General features: G+C 42.6%; 1 protein-coding gene across 6 annotated transcripts in view; it reads left to right on the forward strand.

The window, feature by feature from the left end:
• PJA2 (praja ring finger ubiquitin ligase 2) overlaps nt 1–11760 on the forward strand; it is a 58728-nt gene extending 46968 nt beyond the window's left edge. For all 6 annotated transcript variants that reach the window (XM_063129533.1, XM_063129535.1, XM_063129531.1 and 3 more), the window contains 3 exons: nt 6160–6274; nt 6391–6512; nt 11508–11760. In XM_063129533.1, the coding sequence (XP_062985603.1) occupies nt 6160–6274; nt 6391–6512; nt 11508–11636 (366 nt within the window). In that variant the 3' untranslated portion in view covers nt 11637–11760. The remainder of the gene's footprint in view (nt 1–6159; nt 6275–6390; nt 6513–11507) is intronic.
• The last annotated feature ends 15917 nt before the right edge of the window (nt 11761–27677 follow it).

Raw genomic sequence — 27677 nt, forward strand, 5'->3', positions numbered from 1 at the left:
AAAGAGCACAACCACCTAGTATTTCAAATAGACCCTTATCGATTTTGCTCTATGTGGACGATGCGGTGCTGTTGTCATTGGCCAAATCAGGTTTGAGAAGACTGCTGAGGGCCTTGAAGGGTTACTGTGAAAGTGAACTACTGCAGATCAATTATGACAAAACAAAGGTTGTAGTTTTTTCCAGAAGAAGACTAAAATATAAATGGCAACTAAATGAACACCAAATCGAACAGGTGGCTTCGTATAAATATCTGGGAATAATATTTCATTCATCAGGAACGTGGAGGGTTCAGTCTAAAAATGCCATCGCTAATGTTCAGAGGAGCATTAAGGCACTCCTCTCCTTTTTCTATAACAAAGGTGGGCAGCATATTCCCTCTGTTCTCCAAGTCTTTGCTGCTAAGGTTTTTGCTCAAATGCTGTATGGTTCAGAGATTTGTGTCTATGAAAACTTGGCCCCTCTGGAAGCTGTACAAACTAAATTTCTGAGGGCAATACTTGCAGTCCCGTCCTGCCTTCAAAATACAATTGTAAGGCTGGAGGCAGGCCAGATCTCATTAGAGGCCCATATATGGATACGTAAGTTTCATCTCTGGTTAAAATTACTGTTTGTCCCTGTGGATTTAGCTCTGCTTACTCTAACGGACACTTTCAATTCAAGGTGGAAAGATACTTTGAATAGGAAGTTGCAATCCCTAGGCTACTCCATGACTGCGGTCCTGAACCTAGGATACGAGAAAGCAAAAATGGATATTGCCCAAAGGACTCAAGACATCGACCTACAAGATCAACTGAGTCGAGCTAGCCTGAACCCGGGGTTCAGGGAAAATAGTGGTCCTCCAGCACTTGCCACGTAGCTGATAAACTTGACCGTTCCGAGGCTCAGAAGAGCTTTTACGTTAGCCAGGTTTAATGTTCTACCTTCAGCATTGCTGGAGGGCAGATTTTAAAAAACCCCTTACAGCGAACGGCAATGGCCATGTGGGTCGGGGGATGTTGAGACAATAGTCACCTGTATAAAGACCTCAGAGTTTCCTTAATAACACCACTCATAAAAAAATTCCCAGGCAGAACAGACAAATTTTGTTTAGATTACCTTTTGTCAGGCATGAATGCCCAAGTTACTGTGGAAGTGGCCAGATTTTGTGCTGCAGCCATCTCATGCCGTAAAGAGGCAAGTCATTAATAACATACGCACATTCTACATCTGTAATGTAATGTAATGTGTTAAATTGTATGGTGTTTGATTGGAGTACTGGTTGTTATACCGTAATAAACTTATTCATTCAATATAAAAAGCACAACCAGGATAAAACCACACAGCAGAAATTGATATAGATTAAAATGTGGAATTAAAACAGCAAAGTTTAAATTTAAGTTAAAATTTTTTTTTTGTTTATTCGTTCAGTCGTTTCCGACTCTTCGTGACTTCATGGACCAGCCCACGCAAGAGCTTTCTGTCGGCCGTTGCCACCCCTAGCTCCCCCAAGGTCAAGTCTGTCATTTTGACCATCTTCCGACCTGGGGGTCCCATCTTCCAATGGTATACCGACATATCTCTGGTTGTACTGATCCATTTAGTTTTCATGGCAAGAATACTGGGGTGGGTTGCCATTACCTTCCCCAGGGATCGTATTTAGTCTGACCATCTTGGGTGTCCCTTCACGGTTTAGCTCATGGCATCCTTGAGGTGCTCCAGCTCCAGCATCACGACAAGGTAACGATCAATTAGGTGTTAAAATACTGAGCAAATAAAAAGGTCTTCAGTTGGCGACGGAAGGAATACAGTATAGGCGCCAGGCAAACCTCTCTGGGGAGCTCATTCCACAGCCGGGGTGCCACAGCAGAGAAAGCCCTCCTCCTAGTAGCCACCTGCCTCACTTCCTTTGGCAGGGGCTTACAGAGAAGGACCCCTGTGGATGTTCTTAAGGTCTGGGCAGGTACATATGGGAGGAGGCGTTCCTTCAAATAACTTGGCTCCAAGCTGTTAAGGGCTTTGAATGTCAGTACCAGCACTTTGAATCGGGCCCAGACCTGGACTGGCAACCAGTGAAGTTGTAGAAGGACTGGCGTGATGTGGTCTCGCTGGCCAGTCCCTGTTAGTAAATATTCCAGTTAGTAAATAATCCAGACTTCCCCTGCTTCAAAAAGAAATGAAACATAGAGGGGAAGAGGCAAGACGAGTGCAGGATGTGGATGATGTCAAGTGAGTACCGGGCTGCAAAACCGAATACCAGGCATGGCGAGTATGCAATAAATCGCTGGTGTGATGGAGCTTATGGTTGTTTCCATTCTGGCTGCAAGGGGACGGGGAGCTGTCTCCGGCTTCAAATCCAGGAATCTGAAGTATCCTATGCAGCCCTCCCCGCAGCCACCCCCCAATACTCTGTCTAGGGGCTGTGGATTGCTCTCTTAATCATATTAAAATGTACTTCATTTTCTATTAATACAAAACACAAATTTCTAAAATTTACAGAATAAAAATGATAACATTTTGATTTTGAATGAAACAGCAGTCATTCAAGTTTTCTATCGTGGTATTTTTATTAAAGCGGCAATGCTTTAGTACTGTACAAATGCTGAAGTTGAAATTGTCTCTCTGTGTGTGTGCGTGTAGTGTGTTTGAGTTGTCAAGACAGCTTGTCCTACACTAAATGCTGAAATCCCCTCACAATGTAAAGGGGGAAGGAGGCAAATTGTAGAATAACCAAATTGAATTCTTAGTATGCTTTTTCATTCCTTCTTTTAGTTTAACGTGGTTTGCTTCAAATATGTTTAGAAGAGTAATCTGCCAAATCATTATCTAAGTAAGTTTCCCATCATGGCCAAGGTGTCAAACGTTTGTATTAGATGTGTTTGTGTGTATATGTTTCCCAGCATTCCAAGTTTATTCACAAATGTTGCCTCTCAGAGCAGCTGGCTGTGCATTTCTCAACGTTTGCAATGTATTGTTTTCATTGCAAGCAGCCAGCTGCTGATAGCCTATTCCTGTGTTTGCTTGGTACTGGAAAAGCTGAGGAAAAACATCCCTGCAGAACCAGGGAGGAGGATTGGGGACTGTATGTCATAACATCTCACTGTATTTTTGCATTTCATTTAAAAGCAACGGAGGTTTTGAGCTAGGGATTTCTGTGCAGTGATAGCACTAAATGCGGGGGTTGAGGGAAATAAAATGCTTCAGGCTGGTTCTTCTGTGAACTATTGCAGGGGTCCCCAACCCTTTGGACCCGTGGGCATATTTGAGAACAGTGTTTTTGTGAATACATATTTCTAAGCATAGTTAACAATAGCCATTGAGTTTGGGTACTGTAGCAGAATTATTATCACGTCTTTGCTGATCTTAGCCACAATGGTAGCAGTTGCCCTAGGTTTCAGTACCACATGAAGATTCTTTGCTAGTATACCAACATGGTGATGTCCATTCAATAACACAAATAGAGTGGACCAATAACAGCTGTAGAAAATCCAAGGACAAAAAAGAGCTGCACAAATAGATATGGTTGGTTCCCAACCCATTTCAGGTATCTTTATAAGATGTTTAATGCTTTTCGGTAGAAACTGTGTGGGACAATGTTTTCTGTTCCAGCTAAGCAGAAGCAGTTGCTTAGTATCTGAGCTGGACGCCAGGTTTGTGGAAACACAAAGGTAGTTCTATTGCCACCATTGTTTTAAATCCTCCTGCGAACAAATCATCAGAATTGTGCGTGGCACAAATCTAAATATTGAGAGTTTTATGTTTGTATGCTTACTATGACACTGTTGGGCACTAGTGTAGTTTAGTGACTAAGAGTAAAGGCTGTGAGTCAGGAAGTTCCACATTAAAATCTCAGCTTAGCCTTGTACTTGCTCACTGTCCTTTTAGCCCCTAAGGAAGATTCTGGCCTTGCACAGCTGTTGTAAGGAATACAAAGAGGACATGCGTATGAAACATCTGGAATGCACAATATAAATGCTAAATATTATTATTTGACTTGATCTTGTTTGCTAAGTGGATGTACATATTTTCTATCAGATATTTCAAACAGCTTCCCTTTTACTAAGCGATGAAGTAAAAGTAATTCATTAAAACAAATATTTCGGTATTAAAATAATACATAGATTTAGATAGTCTTATAGTTATTTTTCCCAAAGAACTGCAAAGTACTTTGTAAATTATGGGTAACAGACTATCTCAGTATCTTCCCAAGGAGGTAAAGTAAATTTATGGGCCCTTTCACTACACACTCTAACCCACTATTGAAGGTGAAACTAGGCATCTGTTCACAAACGTTGGCAATCTGTTCACTGTGCATAAGGTTAGGCTCGATAAATCAGAACCTAATTGAAAATACACATCCAGTCTAAGCAAAATGTAATTACCTCAGCTGTAGGAACTACAGCAAAAACATACTATATCCTTATGCTTTATGGAAAGTGACTTGATTATGTTGACAACATATTTAGGGGGATTTGCATGTGAAGTCTTTAGTGCCATAATGTAGTATTGGGTAAATCTAGGCACGTTCACACATGCAAGCAGCTTCAGAGCGTGTGCGTCTACCGGCAGACTTTGCTCAGTTCAGCAGCATGAGGGCTTAGCTTTGTTTTGGGGTGAAAACATTTAATTTGCATGCTTTTTCACATTTTTTACAACAGGTATGCCTGGCTGTCCCTTTTTTTAATGCCTTAGGAATTAATGGGACTTTAATAGCTGACCAAAAAAGAAAATGTTTTTGCATGAACTGTGTGGAAAGTTCGGTGGCTGGTTGCAATGCAATAGGGGTATGTGGTTCAGTATGATCTAAAGGCCACTACACCATATGGTTTAATCTACCTACTGATCTGGGCCTCATTCTGTGTGCTTGAACAAGCTCCACTGCATAAGGAATGTATAAGCACCCATTGTAAACCACGTTCTTGGCGACAAATGAAGCCACTGTGGAACTTGGAAAGTATGTATGAGCTCTGTAGTAGGCTATAGAGCAGGGGTGCAGAACCTCTTTCAACCTGAGGGTCAAATTCCCTTTTTGGAAAAGCTTGGGGGGGGGGGCTTTCGGGAGGGGGAACAAACACAAAAGGGGTGGGCCCAAAAGACCAGCATATTTTATCTTACTGCCACTAAGCCTGCATTTCAGCCTTTTAGAATGGGGGGGGGGACTGCACAAAAGCTGGAGAGCCACCAAATTATGGGTGGCTGGGCAAAAGTGGGTGGTATCGGGCAACAGGGATGGAGCCTTCAGGGGGACCCCAGAGGTACAAATTGGGGGCCCAAGCCTGAGGCTCTCAACCCTCTATTCTACGGTAGTGCCTGCTGAACTATATCATCCCACCTATCATAGATGCAGCTTTCTCCTGAACAGTAAGATCAGGCATTAGGAGGGAAATAGGGCTGAGCAAAGGAGGGTTTGGCTGTAGCCCCGTCCTATGGAATTCCCTGCCTCTGGAGGTCAGGCAGGCGCCAACTTTGTATTCCTTTCGGTGCCTCCCAAAAACACTGTTCCAGGAAACCTTCCCTTGATGACCAGCCATGGTTCACTTTGCATTTTGCTTCTTTTAAAAATCTATTTTAATGTGTTTTTATTCTGTTTTTTTTTAATCTTGTACACTGCTCTGAAATTTTGAATGGGGAGCAGTATATAAACATTGTAAATAAAAAATAAAATGGGGCAAAGTATAAAGAGGGATATGTTTGTATAAAAGGCATTTAGAAATGTGTCATTCTTTATGGACAGTTTCTTCGTACTACTAGGCTATTCAAAACACTGTTCTTACTGTTCAGTTTCTAGTTACAACTGTTAGTAGTTGAAACGAGGCACTAATCCATGACGGTGCCACACTGTTACTAAGACAATTAAACTTGGACTGCTCTCCTCCGTGTTCTAGAAAAGATGACAGGTGGTTCATCCAGTTTAATAATACAGACCTGTTAATTAAGGAGTACAGTTTATACTATAATTAATTCTAGGAATTTAATTAATATTTACAGCCAGTTCTCCATAAATGTCATTCATATTAATCTCGTCTTTCTTTATTTCTGCAAAAATGTATAAGCAACCAATTTGTATCTATCTCTTTCTATAGTTGTTGAGCTTCCCACATCAGTTTTGAATGAGATTTTTAAAAATATATATCAATCTGTCTTATGAGTAAGAATATTTACTTTTTATGCATCTTTTTTAGACTGCTCTGGCACATTTGGAGTCTCTTGCAATTGATGTTGAGCAAGCTCATCCACCAGCTAGTAAAGAGAGCATAGATTGTCTGCCACAAATCATTATTACCGAAGATCACAACGGTAAGGGTAAATGATATATTTACTATTATGGTCAAACATAACATTAAAATAATAAAATAGTATTAATCTCTCCTAGATTTTGAAATTGCATACTCATCTGAACTTGTTTTCCTAAGCTGTAGGTCAGGAACAGTGCTGTGCTATCTGTTGCAGTGAATACATCAAAGAAGAAATTGTAACGGAGCTTCCGTGCCACCACTTCTTTCATAAGCCTTGCATAACGCTTTGGTTACAAAAGGTAAGTACTTGCTTTTCAATTTAATATGTCACTTTAAAACTCAAGCTTTTTACATTTCTGTGAAATATTGATACACCCGCCTTTGAAAGTGGCCAGAGCTTTCTTATCAGTTGCCCTCAGTTGTAAATTATGGAGGTGGTGAATAAACATACAGTACGGTGGTAATAATGCTCTTTTCATGAATTTAGATCCTTGATTGAGACCAATTTAAGTGTCTATCCACAATTCTATGTATGGTTTTATCTGATATGTGTTTAGCTCCACACAACGGTTTCAAGGGTCATTAGAACTGAGCCACAATCATTTTTTAGACATTCATGAATGAGTTGCAGGCACACATGCTTTCTCCTCATTTGCGGTTTTCCTCTTCATTTCTTCTTTAGCACTATCCTCTATCCACAGCTTGCTGATTCAGGTATAATGGCAAACAGTGTTCAGCACTTGCGGTCCAAACCATAATGAGAAATCATGGCTTGGAATGTATTTTCAATTCTTGTTTGGCAGACAAGCACTAACCATGGTTTGCCAATTCATAACATCATGGTAAAGTATGGTTAGTGCAAATGAGAAATGGAAATTGTGTACAAGAGGAGGGGTGGGAGCATACAGACAGTTTTCCAATCCTCCACACCATGTTTAGGAAAATCATTTGATTTGTCTACTTTCTGTGATCATTACTGAAAAATATACCAGATATCCATCCTGGCTTGTAAAATCTGCCAGAACTGGACTGGATAGACCACCAAGGTGGTAAATGCCTCCTTGAGGTCCATTGAGGTCCCCACAGCTTTGGAAGAAGCTGTAGCAAGGGACTTGGTGGAAGAAACCAATTTCGGATCCTATGGGTTCTGATAACTACCACCCTGTGTCAAATTTGCCTTTTTGGGACAAGGTGCTAGAGCATGTGGTGACCTCACAACTCCAAGCCATTTTGGATTAAACTGTTTACCTAGATCTATTCCAATCAGGTTTTAGGCCTGGTAATAGGATGAAAACAGCCTTGGTCACCCTGGTTGATGATTTACGCTGGGTTCTTCTGGACCTCTCAGCGGCTTTCGATACCATCGACCATGGTATCCTTCTGGATTGTTTATCTGGATTGACTTGGGAGGCACAGTTCTAAAGTAGTTCCAGTCCTTTCTAGAGGAGTTGTGTCAGAAGGTGGTGTTTGGGGACTTTTGCTCCACCCTATGGCTGTTAGCCTATGGAGTGCCACAATGTTCTATCTTGTCCCCCATGCTTTTTAACATCTTAATGAAACCGCTGGTGAAGGTTTGGGCTGAAATATGATCAGTATGCAGATGATACTCAGCTCTACCTCTTGTTGGATGACTGTGAACAAGCTGAAACTCAGTCCAGACAAGACAAAGGTACTGACGGTTGGGATGGAGGTTTACAACTGGTTTTGGATGGGATTTCACTCCTGCTAAAAGACCAAGTGCGCAGTCTGGGTGGAGTCCTGGACTCTGAGCTAACGGGGGAAGCCCAAGTGGCTGCAGTGTCTAGAGTGCATTTTACCAGCTTAGGCTGGTGTGCCAACTGCAGCCTATCTGGAGAGGGCAGGCCTTGCCCCAGTTATCCACGCACTAGTGACATCCAGGCTGGACTGTTGTAATGCTTGTAATGTGTTTGGAGACGGATCAGAAACTTCCAACTGGTGCAGAATGCAGCCACCTGAGCGTTGGTGAGGGTCAGGCAATTTGATCACATAATCCTTACACTGCACTAGCTGCACTGGTTACTGGTATATTTCTGAGCCCAATTCAAAATGTTGTTTTCTACTTTTAAAGCTTTAAATAAAAATAAAATATCAAAAGCTCAATTTAAAAAAGTGTTTTGAAAGTGCTATAAAATAGCATTGCTTCCCTAGGTACATTTGAGTCTGTATTTTAAAATGTATTTTAAAAAAAAGAAAATGTGAATTGGAATTTTGTGCATGGTGGGTTCTTTTGAGAGGATTCCCAGCACTTTCACAGAAATACAGTTCTCAGTATTCCCTGGGGAAAGTTATGACAATTGATCCATTTTTTAAAACCAATTTAAACTGCAGTATAGATATTAGTCCTCCCTGCCCCCCCCAATGTTAATTTGCTAACTTCACAATTTTGTTCGGTATTCAGTTACTTAACACAAATTCACCTATTGAATCTTGGCAATGGATACCATGATCCTTATTTGTTCAAAGGTACTTAATATTTTTTTTAAAAAAAAATGAAATTTAATTTGATGGTACCTTGTTTATAGGGATTATTAATGCCGTGGACTGTGTTGTCATTCTGGAATACGTTCCAGCAGAAACATTTTTTGTGCATTACATTGGAGAGAATAGCGCTGTCTCCTACTCTACAATCCAGGCAACCATTATTTCAACAAGCAAATGAATGGGATTTAGTGGTAAAAATGTGTACAAAAGACAAGGATGTTCCCAGAGCAATTCAAGTCGAGATGACACGAGCAACGATCTCTAAAGGCATTTTGTCAGGTCTCCCACACCACACTGATATGCTGTTTAAGATTAGTGACTAATCTGAGTTCATTTTCAATTGGAAAGAAGCCAACATGAACAGTTATGTGTGATGTGTATTGGAGCATCTTGATCTGTTTTGCTGTGCTAGATAATGACAAAATAGAATCAAGTTCACTTCCAGGAGGAGTGAAACCATGTTGTGAAGAAGGCACTTCATATACTTAAAAGCAAAATCCTGTTTTGTGTCTACAAGAAATTTAGTCTGTACCTTGTTTCAGTATAAGGATAAAATGTTGGGCCTAAGAAGTGCCAGTCTTACAAAATCAGAACGATGTATTAAAGTCCTCTGAAACACTAACCCACAAGCAATTGTTTTGGGCCTGCAGGTCATTTCTTTCAGGCTTGAGGGCAGATTTGTCCCACTTTTTGGGGGGCCCGCATGCAAATAACCTTGCTGGGATTCTCTCTTTTCTTGACTCCCACTACACACACACACACACACTTTGCTGGGATTCTCTCTTGTCCCCCTTGCTAGGATTCTGTTTTGTTGCCACCCCTTCCTCCTCCTCCTTTCCAGTCTTCCTTTCCCCCTTGCTATCCTGCCACCGTTGCTGCTGCTTTGTCTTCCTCCTCCTCTTCTGCTGTTTTCTTTTCCTGCTGTCACCACTTATGCCTCCTTCTTTGGATTTCCTCCTTCCCAGTTGCTGCCACTTCCACCTCTGGATTTCCTCTTTACACACCCTGCTGCCACCACCTCAACTGCCCACGTCTGCTGTCTCCTTCCCCCATCACTAGCTGGCCCCCTGGCCTGCAACTATTGCTTGTCCATTAAAACCTCGACAAATTTATATTGGAGCTAAGTATGTGCCTTCTGTAATCTTTTGAATGCACACTTTAAGAGAAATAGTAGAACTGGATGATAACTGGAAGTCATGAAGCCCTGCTCCCCCTCACTTGCAATTCACTACTGATGAATCACATACATTCCAGTAATTGTCTCCTGTTATAGATTATTTATTATTTATTTATTTTATTTAAGGATTTTTATGCCGCCATTCAGCCAAAAAAGGCTCTCATGGTGGCTTACAAAAGTATTTCTTGACAGTCCCTGCCCACAGGCTTACAATCTAAAAGACATGACACAAAAGGAAAGGGGATTGGGAGGGAGGAGGAGGAGGGGGGAAAGGAAAGCAAATTCAGGCACTACAATCTTAGTTGCAAAGTTCAGCAGTTACAGTTGACAGCAGGAGGGAGGGGTGCTCTCAGCTGGAGCTGGACCCAGGCACGGTGGAGAGGTGCCTGGCTGCTGCTTCCTCCCTCACTGGTGGCCTCTGCAGAGACAGTTGGTGGCAGGAGGGAGGGGGCTCTGAGCTGGAGCTGGACCCAGGCACGGTGGAGAGGTGCTGGCTGCTGCTTCCTCCCTCACTGGTGGCCTCTGCAGAGACAGTTGGTGGCAGGAGGGAGGGGGCTCTGAGCTGGAGCTGGACCCAGGCATGGTGGAGAGGTGCCTGGCTGCTGCTTCTTCCCTCACTGGTGGCCTCTCCAGAGACAGATTAGCCCAAACCATCCTGCTAGGGTGGCTTTAACAAAGAACAGAAGTAAAGTGGATGTGCTGTGCCAGAGCAACTTACCCGACTGAAGAAAAAGGCTTTGGCGCAGAGGTCCATGTTTTCTCCAGTGTACATATGGAGGTCTCCCTTGCCACACTTGCACCAGAGTTGTATGTGCGTAACAAGCCCCCAACATTGAGCCGTTAGTTCAGTAAATCTACATGGGTCATGGTGGATTAAATCCTATAAGCACACACAACACACATAAAGAGACCCCACTCATAGACAGTATAGAGGATTTGGGAACCCTTGCAGATTTCATAGCTCTCCTGAAAAGTTTTATTTCAGTGAAGTACAAGTTAAAGGGATTGTTTTGCCAACTAGATTATCTCTGTGGTCATGAGCTTCATCTTGAAAATTCTAGAAATCCCAGCTGTGCCAACAAGTAGTGGGTTAACCTAACTCATGTCATTAGTCCTGTATATTTTGGGAGATGTGGGGGCGGAGGTGGAAATGAAGTGCTGCAAACAGGTTGGCTTTCTGTAGAAGAACCACTTGAATTTAGCTTTCTGAAATGTATGCTGTTTCATACAGTATATATTTTTGCTGTGAATTTTAAATATAAACTCGCTTTGACATCTAGTCATATGAACCTTCTTAAAGGTCTTTAATGTGATTCTCTATACAATTTTAATAACACATTTTGCCATAGTATGTGATTAAGGTTGATGATCTAATACCTCCACCAAAGACAGTCTCCAATTTGCTTGCGCCAGGGAAATCCCTCAGAAGTTGACATGCCCACTTTGAAGTTGGCAACATGAGGATTGTGATCTATGTTAACATAATTGGCTTCTTGGTTCACTTGTTCCCCTACATGCAGTTCTTCCGTCTAAATTTGTTTGAAGCCTTACCTTTTTGCATCCCTGATTTATTCTCTTGCATTACAATTAATCAGTGGTATTTCCTCCCTTCTAGTCAGGAACGTGTCCTGTATGCCGTCATGTGCTTGCACCTGTGCTTCCAGAGACAGCTAGCCCCACAGTCACCTTCTTGCCTGATCACGAAGCTACTCCTTCTGTTCACACTACTTCAGGAACACAATAAAATGAACACCAGAAAAGAGTTTGGCCCATCTAATTTTACTGTAAATTTATCCTGTTTAATTACAATGTGAAATTGATTTCTATGTAGGTATATATAAATAAATATATATATATATATAAAAAAACACTTTAAAGTATATATTAGTTTAGAAAGAGAATGTATGAGCTATCCAAATGTATGAGCTTTACAGTAAGAGTTAGAATTATAAGAGTGAGAGGTGTAAAAGATTGCACTAGTTTTCTGCGGTAAAACTTGTCACTGTTAACTAATATCTAATGCTTATATTAAATTTGTCTGAAGGAATGATCATTAATGTGGCACTTATGTTCAAGTTAATACAACTGCAGTGCAGTTGGAGCTTACAAAACTGATGCATATAGCCTGTTTTACATTATATAATATTTGAGGCTTGGGTTGTTCCTTTTTGTTTAAAATTAGTGCCACTTAATTACTTTGTACATAGCTCTTTCATATTTGCATCAAATGTGAAGACGTTCTGTGATCACAGCAGTAGTATACTTTGGTTTCACTGGAAATAAATAGCATAATCAAACAACTTCCTTGTGTTTTCATATTGTGTGAATATCTATAACTGGTACTGAAACTGTGATATATTGTTGGACTGTTTGATGTAGTTCACAAACCTACAAAATCCGACACTTACTGTAAGAACTAAGGGAACAGCAACTGAACTATAGAAAGCTAAGTGACCTGAATTCAATAGGAATCTGTAGCAGTCTTTCATTACAGTGTTGGTTATTGAGATTTGGACGGGCACACTTTTGATGAGAATTGCAGTAAGGGTGGGAGTTTATAAAGGGCTCATAACTGCATGCAAAGCTTTGCCAGAAGAAATTGAAGGCCTTGTCAGTAGGACACCTCTAAGTTTATTTAAAGTACAATGTCTCATCTTCAAATACTTGTACTATGTTCATATGTTTATGAAACTGCATGCACTAGAACATGGATGGGCAATGTGGTGGCTGGCGGCACCAGAGCCCTGCTGGTTCAAACCAAGGGTCTGTCTAGTCCAGTACTCTGTTCACACAGTGGCCAACCAGCTTTTTGCCAGGAAACCCATAAGCGGGACATGAGTGCAACAGCACCCTCCTGCCCCTGTTCTCCAGCAATTGGTTTACTATCTCTGATCTTGGAGGTAGTAAAGAGGCATCAAGATTAGTGGCCATTGATAGCCTTCTCCAGGAATTTGTCTAACCCCCTTTTAAAGCCATCCGAATTGGCGGCCATCACTACATCCTGTGGTAGCGACTTCTATAGTTTGACTATGCACTGTGTTGAGAAGGACTTCCTTTTATCTGTCCTGAATCTGCCACCAAACAGCTTCATGGGATGACCCCAGGTTCTAATATTATGAGAGAAGGAGAAAAATGTCTCCCTATCCACATTCTCCATGTCATGCATAATTTTGTACATTTCTGTCACGTCTCCCATCACTCACCCTTTTCCAAGCTAAACAGCTGTTGTAACCTTTCCTCACGGGGAAGTTGCTCCAGCACCCATTGATCATTTTAGTTGCCCTTTTCTGCACCAGTGTGCTTCCAGGTACTTCTTTTGCGCCTGCCAAGATACCCTAACCCTAATAATAATAATAAAAACAACAAAACAACAACAGATTTTCTAACTCATGGGTGGGATTGCTGTGAAATTGGTATCTGTTGGTGCTGAAAAGTGTGGGCTCAAACGTGTTGTTTAGTGTGTCTCAAACCTCACCTCTGCCTTGTGCTCATTCTTTTAGGTAGGTTACTTGTCCTTTGCCATGTCTCCCATAGGAGCCATTTTGTGGTGGTGCCCAGGACAGTGGCTCAACATGCAAATATGCCCACGTCTCAATAACAGACCATGCGCTGGAGTGAGACAAACCATATCCACTCATGGCTAAACCCTATTCAGTCATTAACTCGGGCTAAACTCATTCCACACATTAACTCGATTCTCTTTTATATATTGTATAAGGTAAATCAGAATGGTTGGTTCTGAGGGTTAGGGAAACTCTGTGGGTCTCTAACAATTAACTAAAGAGTGAGTTGGGAGAGGAGATACGTTATTTTCCTGTACACGCCTGGGAGAAGTATGCATATTAGGGTTCCACTCAGCTCATATTCAATTTACCCTAATACAAACTAGATTGAGCCCTTACTGATGAACAATCTATTAATGGCTATACTTTTTTTCTCTTAGAGTTTATTCTTCACTAGTCGTGGAAGAATAGATTTTTCAGCAAGGTTTTAACACAGTAAGGAATTGCGGGGGCGGGGAAAGAATAATTCAGTGCTCTAGCCACAAGGCCATCCACTCAACAATTTGCAGAACAGAAGGGAAATAACAGCTGGGCTCTGTTCGAACGTGGTATAGGACTAATTATTAAAACTCCCATCGCATTCCTGCAGTACTCCTGCCTCCCTCCCACTCCAGCAACCCTCCTGCACTGCTGTAGCCACAGCCTAGCCATTTTGTCAGGAAAAGGAAATTAATATTCTCAAGTTGCCTAGCAATGGGAAGGTGCTTTCATTCTTCCTCTCTGCAACACAAGGTCCAAACATCTGGGCTGAGACTCCGGCATCACAGGCATCCTTTATCATGCTGGCAATTTAGATGACTACCCTGTTTGGCCAGGGTAGAGTTTTTTTGTTGTTGTTGTTTTTCTGGATGATTCAAATCAACCCACCCTGGCAAAATGGAGCATTCATCTCAGCTGTCAGCATTATAATGTATGCCTTCCTTGCAAAAATCTCAGTCCAGTTTAAATCTGCAGTTGGCCACCTTTTTTCTGTCAAGGGTTGCATTCCCTCCAAGGTAATCTATCTGGGGCCACATGTGAATAGAGCTCAAGCCACACCCATTTCCACCTTTCCTCTTGTTTTCCATGCAGTGGGCTGCCAGGGGACGGACAAATCACTCTTGCCAGAGGCTTGAACTGATCCCATGCAGACAAATTTTGAACTTAGGCCGAGGGCTACATGAAATTAGGCCAAAGGCTGCAGGTTGTCCATGCCTGTCTTAAATCATACAATCATAGAATAGTAGAGTTGGAAGGGGCCTAAAACCCACCGAGTCCAACCCCCTGCTCAATGCAGGAATCCACCCTAAAGCATACATGACAGATGGTTGTCCAGCTGCCTCTTGATGAATTATTATTATTATTATTATTATTATTATTATTATTATTTATTTATTTATTTATTTATTTATTTATTTTTTATTTATTTATATAGCACCATCAATGTACATGTTGCTGTACAGAGTAAAACAGTAAATAGCAAGACTCTGCCGCATAGGCTTACAATCTAATAAAATCATAGTAAAACAATAAGGAGGGGAAGAGAATGCAAACAGGCACAGGGTAGGGTAAGCAGGCACAGGGTAGGGTAAAACTAACAGTATAAAGTCTGCACAATGCCTCTAGTGTGGGAGAGCCCACAACCTCCCTAGGTAACTGGTTCCATTGTCATACTGCTCTAACAGTCAGGACGTTTTCCCTGGTGTCCAGCCGGAATCTGGCTTCCTGTAACTTAAGCCCATTATTCCATGTCCTGTACTCTGTGATGTTCGATCAAATTTGCAGATGACACAAAATTGGGTGGGATAGCTAATACCCTGGGAGACAGAAACAAACTTCAAAGTGATCTTGATAGGCTGGAGTGCTGGGCTGAAAACAACAGAATGAAATTTAATAGGGATAAATGCCAAGTTCTACATTTAGGAAATAGAAACCAAATGCACAGTTACAAGATGGGGGACACTTGGCTCAGCAATACTACAAGCGAGAAGGATCTTGGAATTGTTGTAGATCACAAGCTGAATATGAGCCAACAGTGCGATATGGCTGCAAGAAAGGCCAATGCTATTTTGGGCTGCATTAATAGAAGTATAGCTTCCAAATCCCGTGAGGTACTGGTTCCTCTCTATTCGGCCCTGGTTAGGCCTTATCTAGAGTATTGTGTCCAGTTCTGGGCTCCACAATTCAAGAAGGACGCAGACAAGCTGGAACCTGTTCAGAGGAGGGCAACCAGGATGATCAGGGGTCTGGAAACAAAGCCCTATGAGGAGAGACAGAAAGAACTGGGCATATTTAGTCTGGAGAAGAGAAGATTGAGGGGAGACATGATAGCACTCTTCAAATACTTCAAAGATTGTCACACAGAAGAGGGCCAGGATCTCTTCTCGATCCTCCCAGAGTGCAGGACACTAAATAATGGGCTCAAATTAAAGGAAGCCAGAGTCCACCTGGACATCAGGAAAAACTTCCTGACTCTTAAAGCAGTATGACAATGGAATCAGTTACCTAGAGAGGTTGTGGGCTCTCCCACACTAGAGGCATTCAAGAGGCAGCTGGACAAGCATCTGTCAGGGATACTTTAGGGTGGATTCCTGCATTGAGCAGGGGGTTGGACTCGATGGCCTTGTAGGCCCCTTCCAACTCTGCTATTCTATGATTCTATGATCTGGATGAGAGAGGAGATGGCATCATCCGGCCCCTAGTGCCTGGAGTGACTTGCTAGCCCATGGGTCTCCTAGGAAATGGCCAATGATAATTGCAGTCCACAATTTGTATCATTTTATCTATCCTGCATTTTGCCTTATGTATCATATGCATAACAGCAAAGCAAGGAAGACACAGCAGCAAAGCCATCAGTTAACACATGACAACAACTATAGTAATATCATCCTTACTGTTGCACAAACAAGATAAGCAGGCTGGCAAGGAGAGAGCATTGTGTTAGGGAATCAGCAACTGATGCAAGTAGCCCTAAACTCTGGGGCTCCCCAATTTTCTGGCAGCCCGAATAGAGACAACAGAATCTATAATCAACCACTTTTTTGCCAGGGAAAAAGCCTGGGTCACACAGGGAAGGAAAAGACTGGTGTTCCAGTTGTAACCATCAACTCCATATGGCTTGTTAATAAGACACACACAAGGCACCTAGGAAGAGGGTTAGAGTGGTGCTCCAGGAGCAATGATTTAGCACCTGCAATGCTGGGAATATTGGGCAATATGTGGTTCTATGAGGGTGAACAAACACATTTTAATGGAAAATGAAGGGGGAGGCATATGAAGAATGGAAACGGGGGCAAACAGAACACGTGACCTGGCCAGTAGGTACAGTGAGGAAGAGCATGCAATACAAAATTAATGATAAGGATTCAGGTACCATTGAAAGTATATGCAAATATGAGCTTTGGCCAGGAATAAAAGGAAAGTTTCCTGACCTCTCCTCCCCGCAAAAAAATGGGGGGTCAGGGACCACTTGAGCAACGTGGAATGAGCTGTGGGGTTGCTGCTGGGAGAAGAGAAGATGGAAACCTTCACTTCCATGAACGGCCTTCCTTTCACTTAGGAGCCAAGCCATGGTCTCCAGAAGCCAGGGTCTACTTCTGCCTTTCCCACTTTTACTGCACAACCCACAATCTGCTCCTTCATACATTGTGGAGTGTGACATGCAAACCTGGATTGCTGGGTTGTTTAGGGGGCTAAACACCCAGCTGTTAACGGACATGTTCAGTGGAGTACCAGAGGCCTTCCTTACCTGTTGCTTCTTCGATGCTGGCTCAGGCCCCTTATTTGGGTCTGGGAGACAGAAGTGGTACTGCAGCAAAAAGGGATGTGAGCAGTAATGTTTGGACTGTGAGTGTGCAGTGTGGTTTGGCTTGGCTTGCTAGAGTGTGTCTGGAACTCCTTGGCTCTGAACACATCTCTGTAGACTGCTCCTGCTGGTTACATGATCCAAGAGGCTGGGCTCTGGTGATACATAGCCCTCCTTGACAGGAGGGGTTTGCACTTGCTAGGGAAAGGTGATCAGATGTGAAGAAGCAGAGGGACCTCTTCTTTTGTGTTTAAAAGCTACAAAGTGCATTGTGGCATCTTGAAGACTCACAAGTTTCTTATAGCATAATAAGCTTCCATCAACTGGCCTCAAGTGCTAAAATAACTTGACTGGCTTCTGCACTGTGACTTGGGGTGTGGGTGTGGGGGATCATTCGCTATTCTGCCTCAGGCAGCCAAATGCCTTGGGCTGTCGGTTAGTAGAAAGCCTGACTTGTGGATTGGGATTCAGCCTGTTCTGGAAGAGGTTGCAGACCCCTTGAAGGATCAAATGCACAACTTGGGAATGCGCCTTCATCCTATGCTGTCCCTGGATCTTCAGTTGGCAGCACCATGGCATGGAGTGCTTTGGCACAGTAATGTTGGATGTGCCAGCTGCAACCCTCCCTGAGTCAGTCAAACTTGCTATCCATCACATTGAGACTATTGCAATGTGCTCTATTTGGGCTGCCCCTGAAGAGTGTCCAGAAGCTTCAATAAGTGCAAATGCAGCAGCTAGGCTGCTAACCAGTGCATGGAATGGAAACGAGATTACATCTGTACCAGTTGCCAATTGCTTTCCAGGTGCAATTCAAGGTGTTGATCTAAAACTCCAAATGGCTTAGAAACTGGCTAAGGGAGTGCCTGTCTTGCTGTGAACCTGCCTAAGTGCTAAGATCCTCAGGAGAGGCCCTTTTGAGGGCACCATTACCCATAGAGGCCCATTCTTGGGCACATGTGAAAGGCCTTTCTCCTGTGTTGCCCCCAAAGTATGGAATGCGCTCCCTCAAGAAGTACAATTCCCCCCCACGCCACTTGCTTGGGACTTTAGAAAGGGTGTAAAAGCACATCTTTTCAATTTAGCCTTTGTAAATATGTAGTTTTTACTCTTTTAAGGTTTTTTTCTGTTTTTAACAGCCTTGTTTTTATTGTTTTAAGATTTTATTGTTTAAATTGCTGTACTTGATGGCTTTTTCTAGCAAATAAGGTGGTACATAAATGTTAATAACAAATACATGAATTTCTTTCTTTCTCCATAAAGAGTAATGACTTTTGCCAGTTTCCATATTTAGAAACTTTATGCTTCCAGCAAAGTGAATGGGGAAGGCAACACATGTAAGAAGCCATGTGCGTGCTGAAGCAACCACAGATCTCTGGATTGAGTTCAAACACTGGCCCTGTTAACAAAGCCTTAACCACCGTGGTTTAAGGTGTCTTCTGAACAGGGCCAGTGTGATCCTTATTGCTGTTAAATGCCTGCCAGTCCTTTCATTTCACTGAGAGTTATATACTGTGGGATACTGCACAGCAGCCTTCTGCAACCTGGTGCCCTCCATATGCCTTGGATCAGCCAGGAAGCATTTGTTTTTTTCACTATAAGTCTCTTGAATAGCCCTATTAAAGTCCACTCATTGTTTGGAGTCTTGTGACAAGAAGGCTCTTGGGACCTCTGAAATATGATTTGAGTCAATAGCTGAAAATTATTTCAAACTTAAGTTTTGTTCTTTCCATTTGCTTAAGGTTACATGTTTAGTGCCAAGTACTTTATTAAAAGAAAATAGATGGAGTTCATAGTGTCTTACACTGACAACACTGATTAATAATGCCTAGAAGCTGGTAGCTGCTAGAGGTTCCTGAAATTGGAAAACCTGCTGAGTAAAAAAATTCCAGTGCTTGAGCATTTTGTCTTGTAAATTGAAGAACAGTAGTCGACTGTGACCTGTTAATGTAGGGATGATCTCTATAAAAGTGAAGATAAGCTTCATTGCTCAGGAGTAGAATTTTTATACTAATAAAAATAAAATAAAATCGGAATATGCTGCTACAGTTCTCAAGAATTCCATGACTGGATGAAGCAAAACTTGTGATTTAAAGTGGAAGATGCATTTTAATCAATTCCTTCTAAGATGGGGTGACCATATGGAAAGGAGGACAGGGCTCCTGTATCTTTAACAGTTGTGTAGAAAAGGGAATTTCAGCAGGTGTCCTTTGTATGCATGCAGCACCTGGTGAAATTCCCTCTTTATCACAACAGTTAAAACTGCAGGTGACCTGCCCTCTTGACAAGATACAAAAGAGGGCAGGGCTCCTGCAGCTTTAACCATTGTAATGAAGAGGGGATTTCACCAGGTGCTGCATGCATACAAAGGACACCTGCTGACATTCCCTTTTGTATACAACTGTTGAAGAGACAGGAGCCCTGACCACCTTTCCATATAGTCACGCTATTCTAAGAATGCACTCTCCTCCCAACTGATATTTTGATAACATTGGCTGTTGTAAAGCATAAATATAAGAACTGCTCATATGCTCAATCAGATGTAGAGTCCATCTGGTCCTCCTCTCCTGTTTACTCCAGCACTGGAGAACCAGATTTACCTGGAAAGATGACAGGCAGAGCAAGATGGTGAGAGCAAAGGTGCAGATCAGAGTAGCAACAGGGCCTGGCTACATTCATCTTGTTAGACCATTTCCACTGGTATGCAATGGAGCGCTTGCACTGATGTAAGAGCAAATCGTTCCGCATAAATTTCAGTATGCATCTGCTAAAAAATAAAACATTTGGGTTATATTGAGACATGAACTGCAAGTGTTACCCCGGGGCTGCCTGAGGCAAAGGATGAGATGGTGCCTTCCCCCCACTGCCATTCTACTTCCGGAAACCTACCAGATTTGAAGTTGATTCTTATTTCCACACTAGTGACAGGGCAGCATCTTCTGTTCTACCTGAGGGCAGCAGGCTAGCTTAGGGACAGAGAGCAAGGAGTGTGGCATTCACCGGTATGTCTTCCGCCATGTTATCACGGCTCTGCGCGCGCGCACACACACACACACCAGAGGTGGCCACGGCCACCAGGAGCTCCTGGTGCACATCAGCTCCCTCCACGACTCCTTCGCTCACTTGCTTTCTCAGTTGTTATTATGGGCACCTGACACTCTCAAGGGCACACATGCACTTGGACACCAGCTGCACTCACTGGTATGTCTTCCAACATGTTATCATGGCTCTGCAACACACTCCAGCATCCACCACCTGAGGCGGCTACCTTACTCTGCCTAATGGCCTGATTAGCCAATCTAACCACAAAGGACAATCTATATTCATCCTAGTCCAGGTTCTCCTTATAGTAGGGATTCGTAACCCAAGGGCCAAGGGCCAAAATCAGTCCCCTAAGTAACCCATCCAGTGGGTTACCAGTCCCCAAAGTCTTCTCATTTGGCCCCCGTGTATAGCTCCTGATTTCAAGGCATTCCACCCCCTACACATACTTCTTATCCCCCTTGCCCATTTTCTCCCACCCTGTGCAAAAAGCTCTTTCATACTTTCTCTTTCTCCAGTGTGAACAGCAAGAAAGTCTCCTGCCAAGCCAAGCCAAGCCCTTATTATGGACCAGATCATGAATGGAGGGAGAACTGTTGACCTGCAAAGGGTAGGCCTTCCCAGAAGCTGTAGGAAAACAGTCTAGGCAACTGTGATTGGTGTTCAGTATCTATTCTTCTTCCTCCCTGAGAGGTAGGCAACAAGGGACTGGGGACTGGCCAGTAAACCCTGTGTAACCACACAGCACAGGGGCTTGGCCCACTACCGCCTCTCCAAAGCTGGGGGCCTTCCAGAAAAACCCTTTGTCCGCTCATTGGCTGCCTTTGCTGCTATGGCTCCCCATCACAAATCTGCAGTTAACAGATTAAGAAGAAAGACATAAGGAAAGATTCCTCCCTCTAAAAGCTTCTTCAGATGGAATGGGGGAATCGCGTTTCCCTCCCATCGCTTTGCCTCCTGCTTCTGTCCCACAATAGGGATGAGCAGCTTCCTCTTTCTTCAGATGCTGAAGAAAGAGGAAGTAATTAAAATCCATGTGGTCCATTCAGTGGGCATTCCCCCCCCCCCCCCGCACTGCTTTTCCTGCACAAAGCAGGAAATGGCAGCATGTTCCACTATGGGGTGGGGGGGGGGACGGATTTTCTTGGGTCTTTTTTTGAGACGGGAAAATGATCAGTAGGAGTGGAAGGCAGACAGTGTCATGAATAGGACCCGTGAAAATCCACGAGTGCCCAGTAACGAGCGTGCTATAAAATGCTCATCTAATAATGCAGTTGGGGATCAAGGGGAATGTGTGGCCCTTCAGATGTTGTTGGACTGCAACTCCCATTATTCCCCACCAAGGGCTATTCCTGCATCTACCTGTATCTTCTGGGGCTGGGGTGGGGGTGGGGTTTGACACATTCACTTTTCCTGCTCTTAAGAAAATGAATTGGGCCTCTGGGATGTACAGACACAACAAAGAGAAAACATTTCCTGTAGAATTTCAAAGTCAAGCTGACTTTGTCCTTCCAGCTCCCTTTGCCACTTCTGCCGCTTGTCTGTTAATCAGTTAAAAGCAAGAGAGTTAATTAACTGAACAACTTTTAATTGATTAGCATCCTTATTGAAAACATCAATTCTTTCAAATCATGATAGTTTCAGTACCTAGAATTAAATAGTCACCGTAGCCAAGACTCTTTGGCACTAGTTAGATGTAATTTGTAGTACTGTGAGCGCCACATATCAAGAGCGAAGTTGTGAAGCAAGGGAGCGGGGGGGGGGGGGGGAAGGGAGAATGAATTGTTCTAGTGATAACAAACGGAACTCAAGTCAACACTGTTTTCCTCTAGCACAAAAAGCCAATGCTGTTTTAGGTTGTTGTTAATGGCAAAAAGTCTATTATGTACAGAGCTGAAGCAAAACAACCAACAAACCGGGGCAGTTCAAATACCAGAAATCAAGGAAATGCAAAATTACTCATTTCTCTCCTTTTACTGCTGGCATACTAACCAGTGCCTGAATTATTACAGGAAGAAAGTAGGGAGGGCACATGCCCCGGCCTGCCTCCCCAAGTCATAGCTAAATCACGCGTTCTAAAAGCAGTAGCAAAGGTGCCATCACAAAAGGGTGCTCTGTCTCCTTCCAGTAATTTGAACAATAACAGTAACCACAGCTATGACCTATTGAGTCCCTCCATGACATTGTGAGGCCCCACATTGCCCGTGGTCTCACTGATGGATGTAGAGACTCAGGATATGGCAATCAAAGTAATTTCAAGAAAAAGAGATATCTGATTGGAAAGCCTCTCCTGTTGTCCTTGATGTGGGAGGACTTCCGAGCATGGGATAATTGTTAGAAAGTCAGAGTAGAATAAGGGAGGCCCAGTTTCAAATCCAAAGCATTCAACGTATCCACAATAGTCCCTTAGCTAAATGGGCTTTATAATCCAACCTAAATAAAGACGCTGCATTGGGTGACCATATGGGAAGGAGAACAGGGCTCCTGTATCTTTAGCAGTTGCATAGAAAAGGGACTTTCAGCAGGTGTCATTTGTATGCATGCAGCACCTGGTGAAATGCCCTCTTCATCACAACAGTTAAAGCTGCAGGTGCCCTGCCCTCTTGACCAGATACAAAAGAGGGCAGGGCTCCTGCAGTGTTAACTGTTGTGATGAAGAGAGATATTCACCAGGTGCTGCATGTATACAAATGACACCTGCAGAAATTCCCTTTTCTATACAACCGTTAAAGTTATAGGAGCCCTGTCCTCCTTTCCATATGGTCGCTGTAGCATACCTGATTTAAAGCACTATATCTGTTTAAGACTGACATCTATAGTGTATATTCCAGCCTTCCTCAACTTGGTGACCTCCAAATGTTGTGGACTTCAACTCCTATCAGTCCCAGCTGGTATGATCAATGGTTAGGAATGCTGGAAATTGTAGTCCAAAACATCTAGCGGGCACCAGATTGGGGAAAGCACAGTTCAATTTTATGCATGTCTACTCAGAAGTAAACCCCAATGCAAGACCTTTCAAGCGTTGCAAACTATTGCTCAGTTCCATGCATGTCTATTCAGAAGGGGCCATAGGGGGAGGCTTTCAGCAGGACAATGGGAAACCCTATTCTTATCTCCATCAGTGCCAGGACACAAGAGCAATTTGAAGGCACTTAACATTTAAATAACTGGTTAAAGAGAAGGGTGTTTAAACTTTAAATGCCTTTAAATCACTCTTATCTCCACTCACTAGTTTCCTTGTTTAAGGCTAAAGAAAGACTCCTCCCCGTCCAGTGACATTGAACTAGATCTCTGGTCCCAGCACTGCTGATCAACTGGGCTGTAGGGGAAGGCGGGGGTGCACAGTCCACAATCGAAGGCTGCATGTGGAGCATGGGCTGTGCACCTTGGTTCTGGATCCTGAAGACATCGAAAAGAAAGAACTGGCCAGAAGTGCCATGCCTGTGTTAAGATCTTGGTCCTTACACATTAATATTTCATTAAAAATCATTCAGAGATCAGTGAGTTTCAAGAGAGGCATGAGAGGTGGCAAAAGACCCAGCAAAAATGTTTTATCACAGCAAGCCATTACCTTTCATTTCATTTCTCCTTGAGTTTTGGGCTTCTCTAAGGCTCGAGCTACATAAGACATGGAAGATCTGTGCTTGGATCTCATGGAATACTTCCAGGCAAGGCTTTCATTGTGCAATTGTTCCACATAATTCCCAGAATTTTACATCTCCCATTTTTTTTATACTCCCATGTTTTCCCACCAGTTCTTATCACAGAAAACCCATTAAGAAGGGGAAAACAGAACTGCCTTTTGACTGGAAGTGCTAGGAGCCCTCTGTCTGGAAGCACCTCTCATGCAAAGCGTAGGCATAACATTTATTCCACAGCTCTGTTGTGCTATTAAAATTCAGAGCCCTAACTAACAACAACAAGATCTCCTGTGTGCTGCCGTTTAATTCAGTAACTAAAAAACTTGAAGTCTACATATGTTCAAATTGGCACATTCTACAAGATCTACCGGGTTTTGACAAAAGACCGATGGTAATCTATAAAAGGACGAAGAACTTAAAAGACTAGTTGGTACATTCTGACCACACCAAGAACATAACAAAAGTCATAACTCAACCCACATTGGGGAATTTGCCCAAACCCCAGGGATTTCACCGCTGTGGACACTGAAAACACACTAAGAAGACTTTGTCTTTTAAGAACATCTACAACGATAGGTCAATAATCATCAAAGACTTTCTAACCTGCAACTCAATGGGGGTGATATCTCATGCCCCTGTCAGAAAATCTATGTTGGGAAAACCTCAAGAGACCTCAAGACCAGAATAAGAGAACATCTATGTAACTTGAGACACAACAGAATTGGGGCGCCATTAGTCAAACACTTCTCGGAGAAAAAACATCCACCCGACTCCTTGACATTCTGGGCGATTGAGAAAGTAAGAGGGAATGAGAATGCTTTGAGTAAAAGGGAAGCATTCTGGATCCTGCACCTGAAATTTCTACTCCCAGAAGGTCTTAATGAATCATTAGAATGGAATACCTACAACGCTTAAGTGATAAGTGTTAAATATTATACTTGTTCTATCACACTTAGAAATCCATGCCAATGGAACTAAGTAAAGTCAGAATCGCAACCGATTCAGGTTCCCTTAAACAAATAGTCCTGTTTAATTAGGCAAGATAGGGTACACATGACCTTGACTTGCTAACACCACTCTTTAAAATGTTCAAATGTAGCTCCAGCACAGAATGCTGAAAACTACAGTATTATAAACTGCAGACTGCAATCTGAAAACCCTTGTATTTCAGTAGCTCTTTGGCAGCTCATTAAATTTTCAGATTAGATTTCTTTATGCCTGGATTATCATAGTTTGTGTTAAGTATAAGTGTATTATCACAGTTTGTGTTTTGTATAAGATATGTTTTCTGTAAGATGTAAATTCCACTGTTTGTATATATTAAAGAAAAGGTACTAGCTCTCTTTAATGTGTGAAGCAATGATGTGGAAAAGAAAGAAACCTGACTTTTGAACTGAAATATCTGTTCATTATGAATAAAAAGCTATAATACCTACCCTGTAGGATTGACAAGGTACAAAGGCTGGAAATTTTTCCATGCACTTTTCTGTTAACAACAACTCTTATATACAAGAATAGCTGTGGTTCACAAAACAATTTTTCATAGAATATAACTTACTTTTGGGGTGTTGTTCCTCTCTCCTCTTCTCTATTTTAACGTGTTTATTTTGAATTGTTATAGCTGCTGATGAAGGACTCCCTGACCGAAATGTTGAGCACCTTTGGATACAAATAATTTTTTTTATAAGAATTCTCTAAGCACCAGAGCTTGTCTCTTTTGCGCCCACGCTACTGCAAATTGCATGCAAAGGACTCAGAAGTTTTCCACCTTATAATCTGCTTTGATTGTGAAGTACTCCCATGCATCCTGCCTTAATTGTGCAATAAAGCCAAAAGATTCGCTGTATTTAGCCCCTACTTTTGAGCATATCTTCTGAGCTGCCGCTGGGGTGCAGGAGCAGGATTTTAAAGAAATGCTTACATCTGCGTAATCTTTCAAGATAAAGACACCAAAATTGGTACAGTAATAGATATTAGGGAGAGCTTTAAGCACACCAAAATTTGAATTGAATTGGGTCATCCGTTGATTTTTTTTTAAAAAAAATTACATTTTCCCCTTAAACTCACTTCCTGGCATGCAAAGGATCGCTGTCGCCCAGTAGCAAAAACAACAACAACCGTGAAAGCTAAGTGCTATGGGGATAATCCGAGGGAAGCAGGTACATGGGATGAAGCTCATAGACACACCCCTAGCTTTGTCAATTCGCCAGCAGAAAGATACTACTGGCAGAATGGGAGTCCCACATCCTCTCCTTACTTCTGCAGCCCAAAACACAGTGGTGGCTGGTGGCTCTAATGTAAGTGGAGCTGTAAATCTGCTCTGGGTTTTTAGCCAGAGCTCTAAATAACTCCTTTAGATTTCTGACTGAAACCTTGGATAGCTCTTCCACTGTCCCCATGTTATCCTCCAGAGCAGATTTGGAAGGTGCTCATGGGGGCTGCAGGGTAGAGGAGAAGGAGCGGAAGTCCTGTTCTACTAGCAGTCTCCTTCCACTGGTGGAACGATGGATCTGGACCAAACCCAAAGATTGAGAGATCCAATCCCAGATCACAATATTTATATACCGCTTCATATCTAAAATAGATTCCAGAGTGGTGAATGAAGGAATAAAACAGCAAAAAGATGGAAAGATTAAAACAGCTTATTAACATTTTTCAATTTTAAAATTTAAGAAATTTAAAACAGAATGCCAATAAAAACAGTGGCTGGTCAGTTGAGGAAGGCGTCATGAAACAGTTGTTTTCAGGAGGTTCCGGAAGCAGCCTAGTGTTGGCGCCTGCCTGACCTCCAAGGGCAGGGAATTCCACAGAGAAGGGGCCACTACACTAAAGGCTCTTCTTCTGGTGGACTCCCATCGGGTACTAGGTCCATGTGGAACCCCCAGGAGCATGCCCTTGGATGAACTCAGTGATCAGGCACGTTCAGTAAGGGAGAAGGCACTCTCTCAGGTGCCAAGTAGTTTAGGGCTTTGTACACTAGTACCAAAACCTTAAACCTGGCCCGGTTTCTTCTGAATAGCATCCAAATTGTCTCCCTCAGATGGACAGAAATTCAAAACAGTTGACAAAGAAAACAAACAACAACAACAACTCCTGAAAAATGGTGGACTTCTCAATTGACAGACCAAGGTGGAATGAAGATTTCTCCTATCCATGGCAGCAAAAGATCTTGAAGTCAGGATGGAGATGAGATTACCAGCTCTTTTACATTCATAGGTATATTCTGAAGGCATGAATGTTGAAGTTTTTAATTCATAAATCTGGCAAGCAAGGCCATCGTCAAGGGTAGGCATGGTTGGGTATCTCCCAAGGCCCCACACTCCAGCAGAAGCTCACTGACCAGAGCCCCTGGAGCTGCTCTTCTTCTTGACCATTGCAACCTGCTTATCCACCTGCCTCTCATTCTGGCCCAGAGAACAGAATGTAGGGTAATTGTATTTTATACTCTTTCTGAATGCTAGGTTGCTAGTTTGTTGTACTAGATTTTTCTGCACTTGTCAACTGCTTCATTTGTTCAGTGGTAGCAGTATGCTGAATCTGTGAGTATGGATATGAGAAAGGTGACAGGGAAAGAGTGTTAAATGCTAGGAGAGGTGAGACTATGGTCAACCAGTGAAGGATTTGCAGTCAGAAAAGATATTTGAGAGAAAGGGAAATAGTATCACACATGGTAAAGCAAAATCTTCAAAGTACAGCAAAAACTACAAAAGTAGGAGTGAAGTTAATTTCAGATACATTGAATCTCTCACTTGTTCTTT

This window comes from Elgaria multicarinata, chromosome 6 (assembly GCF_023053635.1).
Source record: "Elgaria multicarinata webbii isolate HBS135686 ecotype San Diego chromosome 6, rElgMul1.1.pri, whole genome shotgun sequence".
Classification (NCBI taxonomy): domain Eukaryota; kingdom Metazoa; phylum Chordata; class Lepidosauria; order Squamata; family Anguidae; genus Elgaria; species Elgaria multicarinata.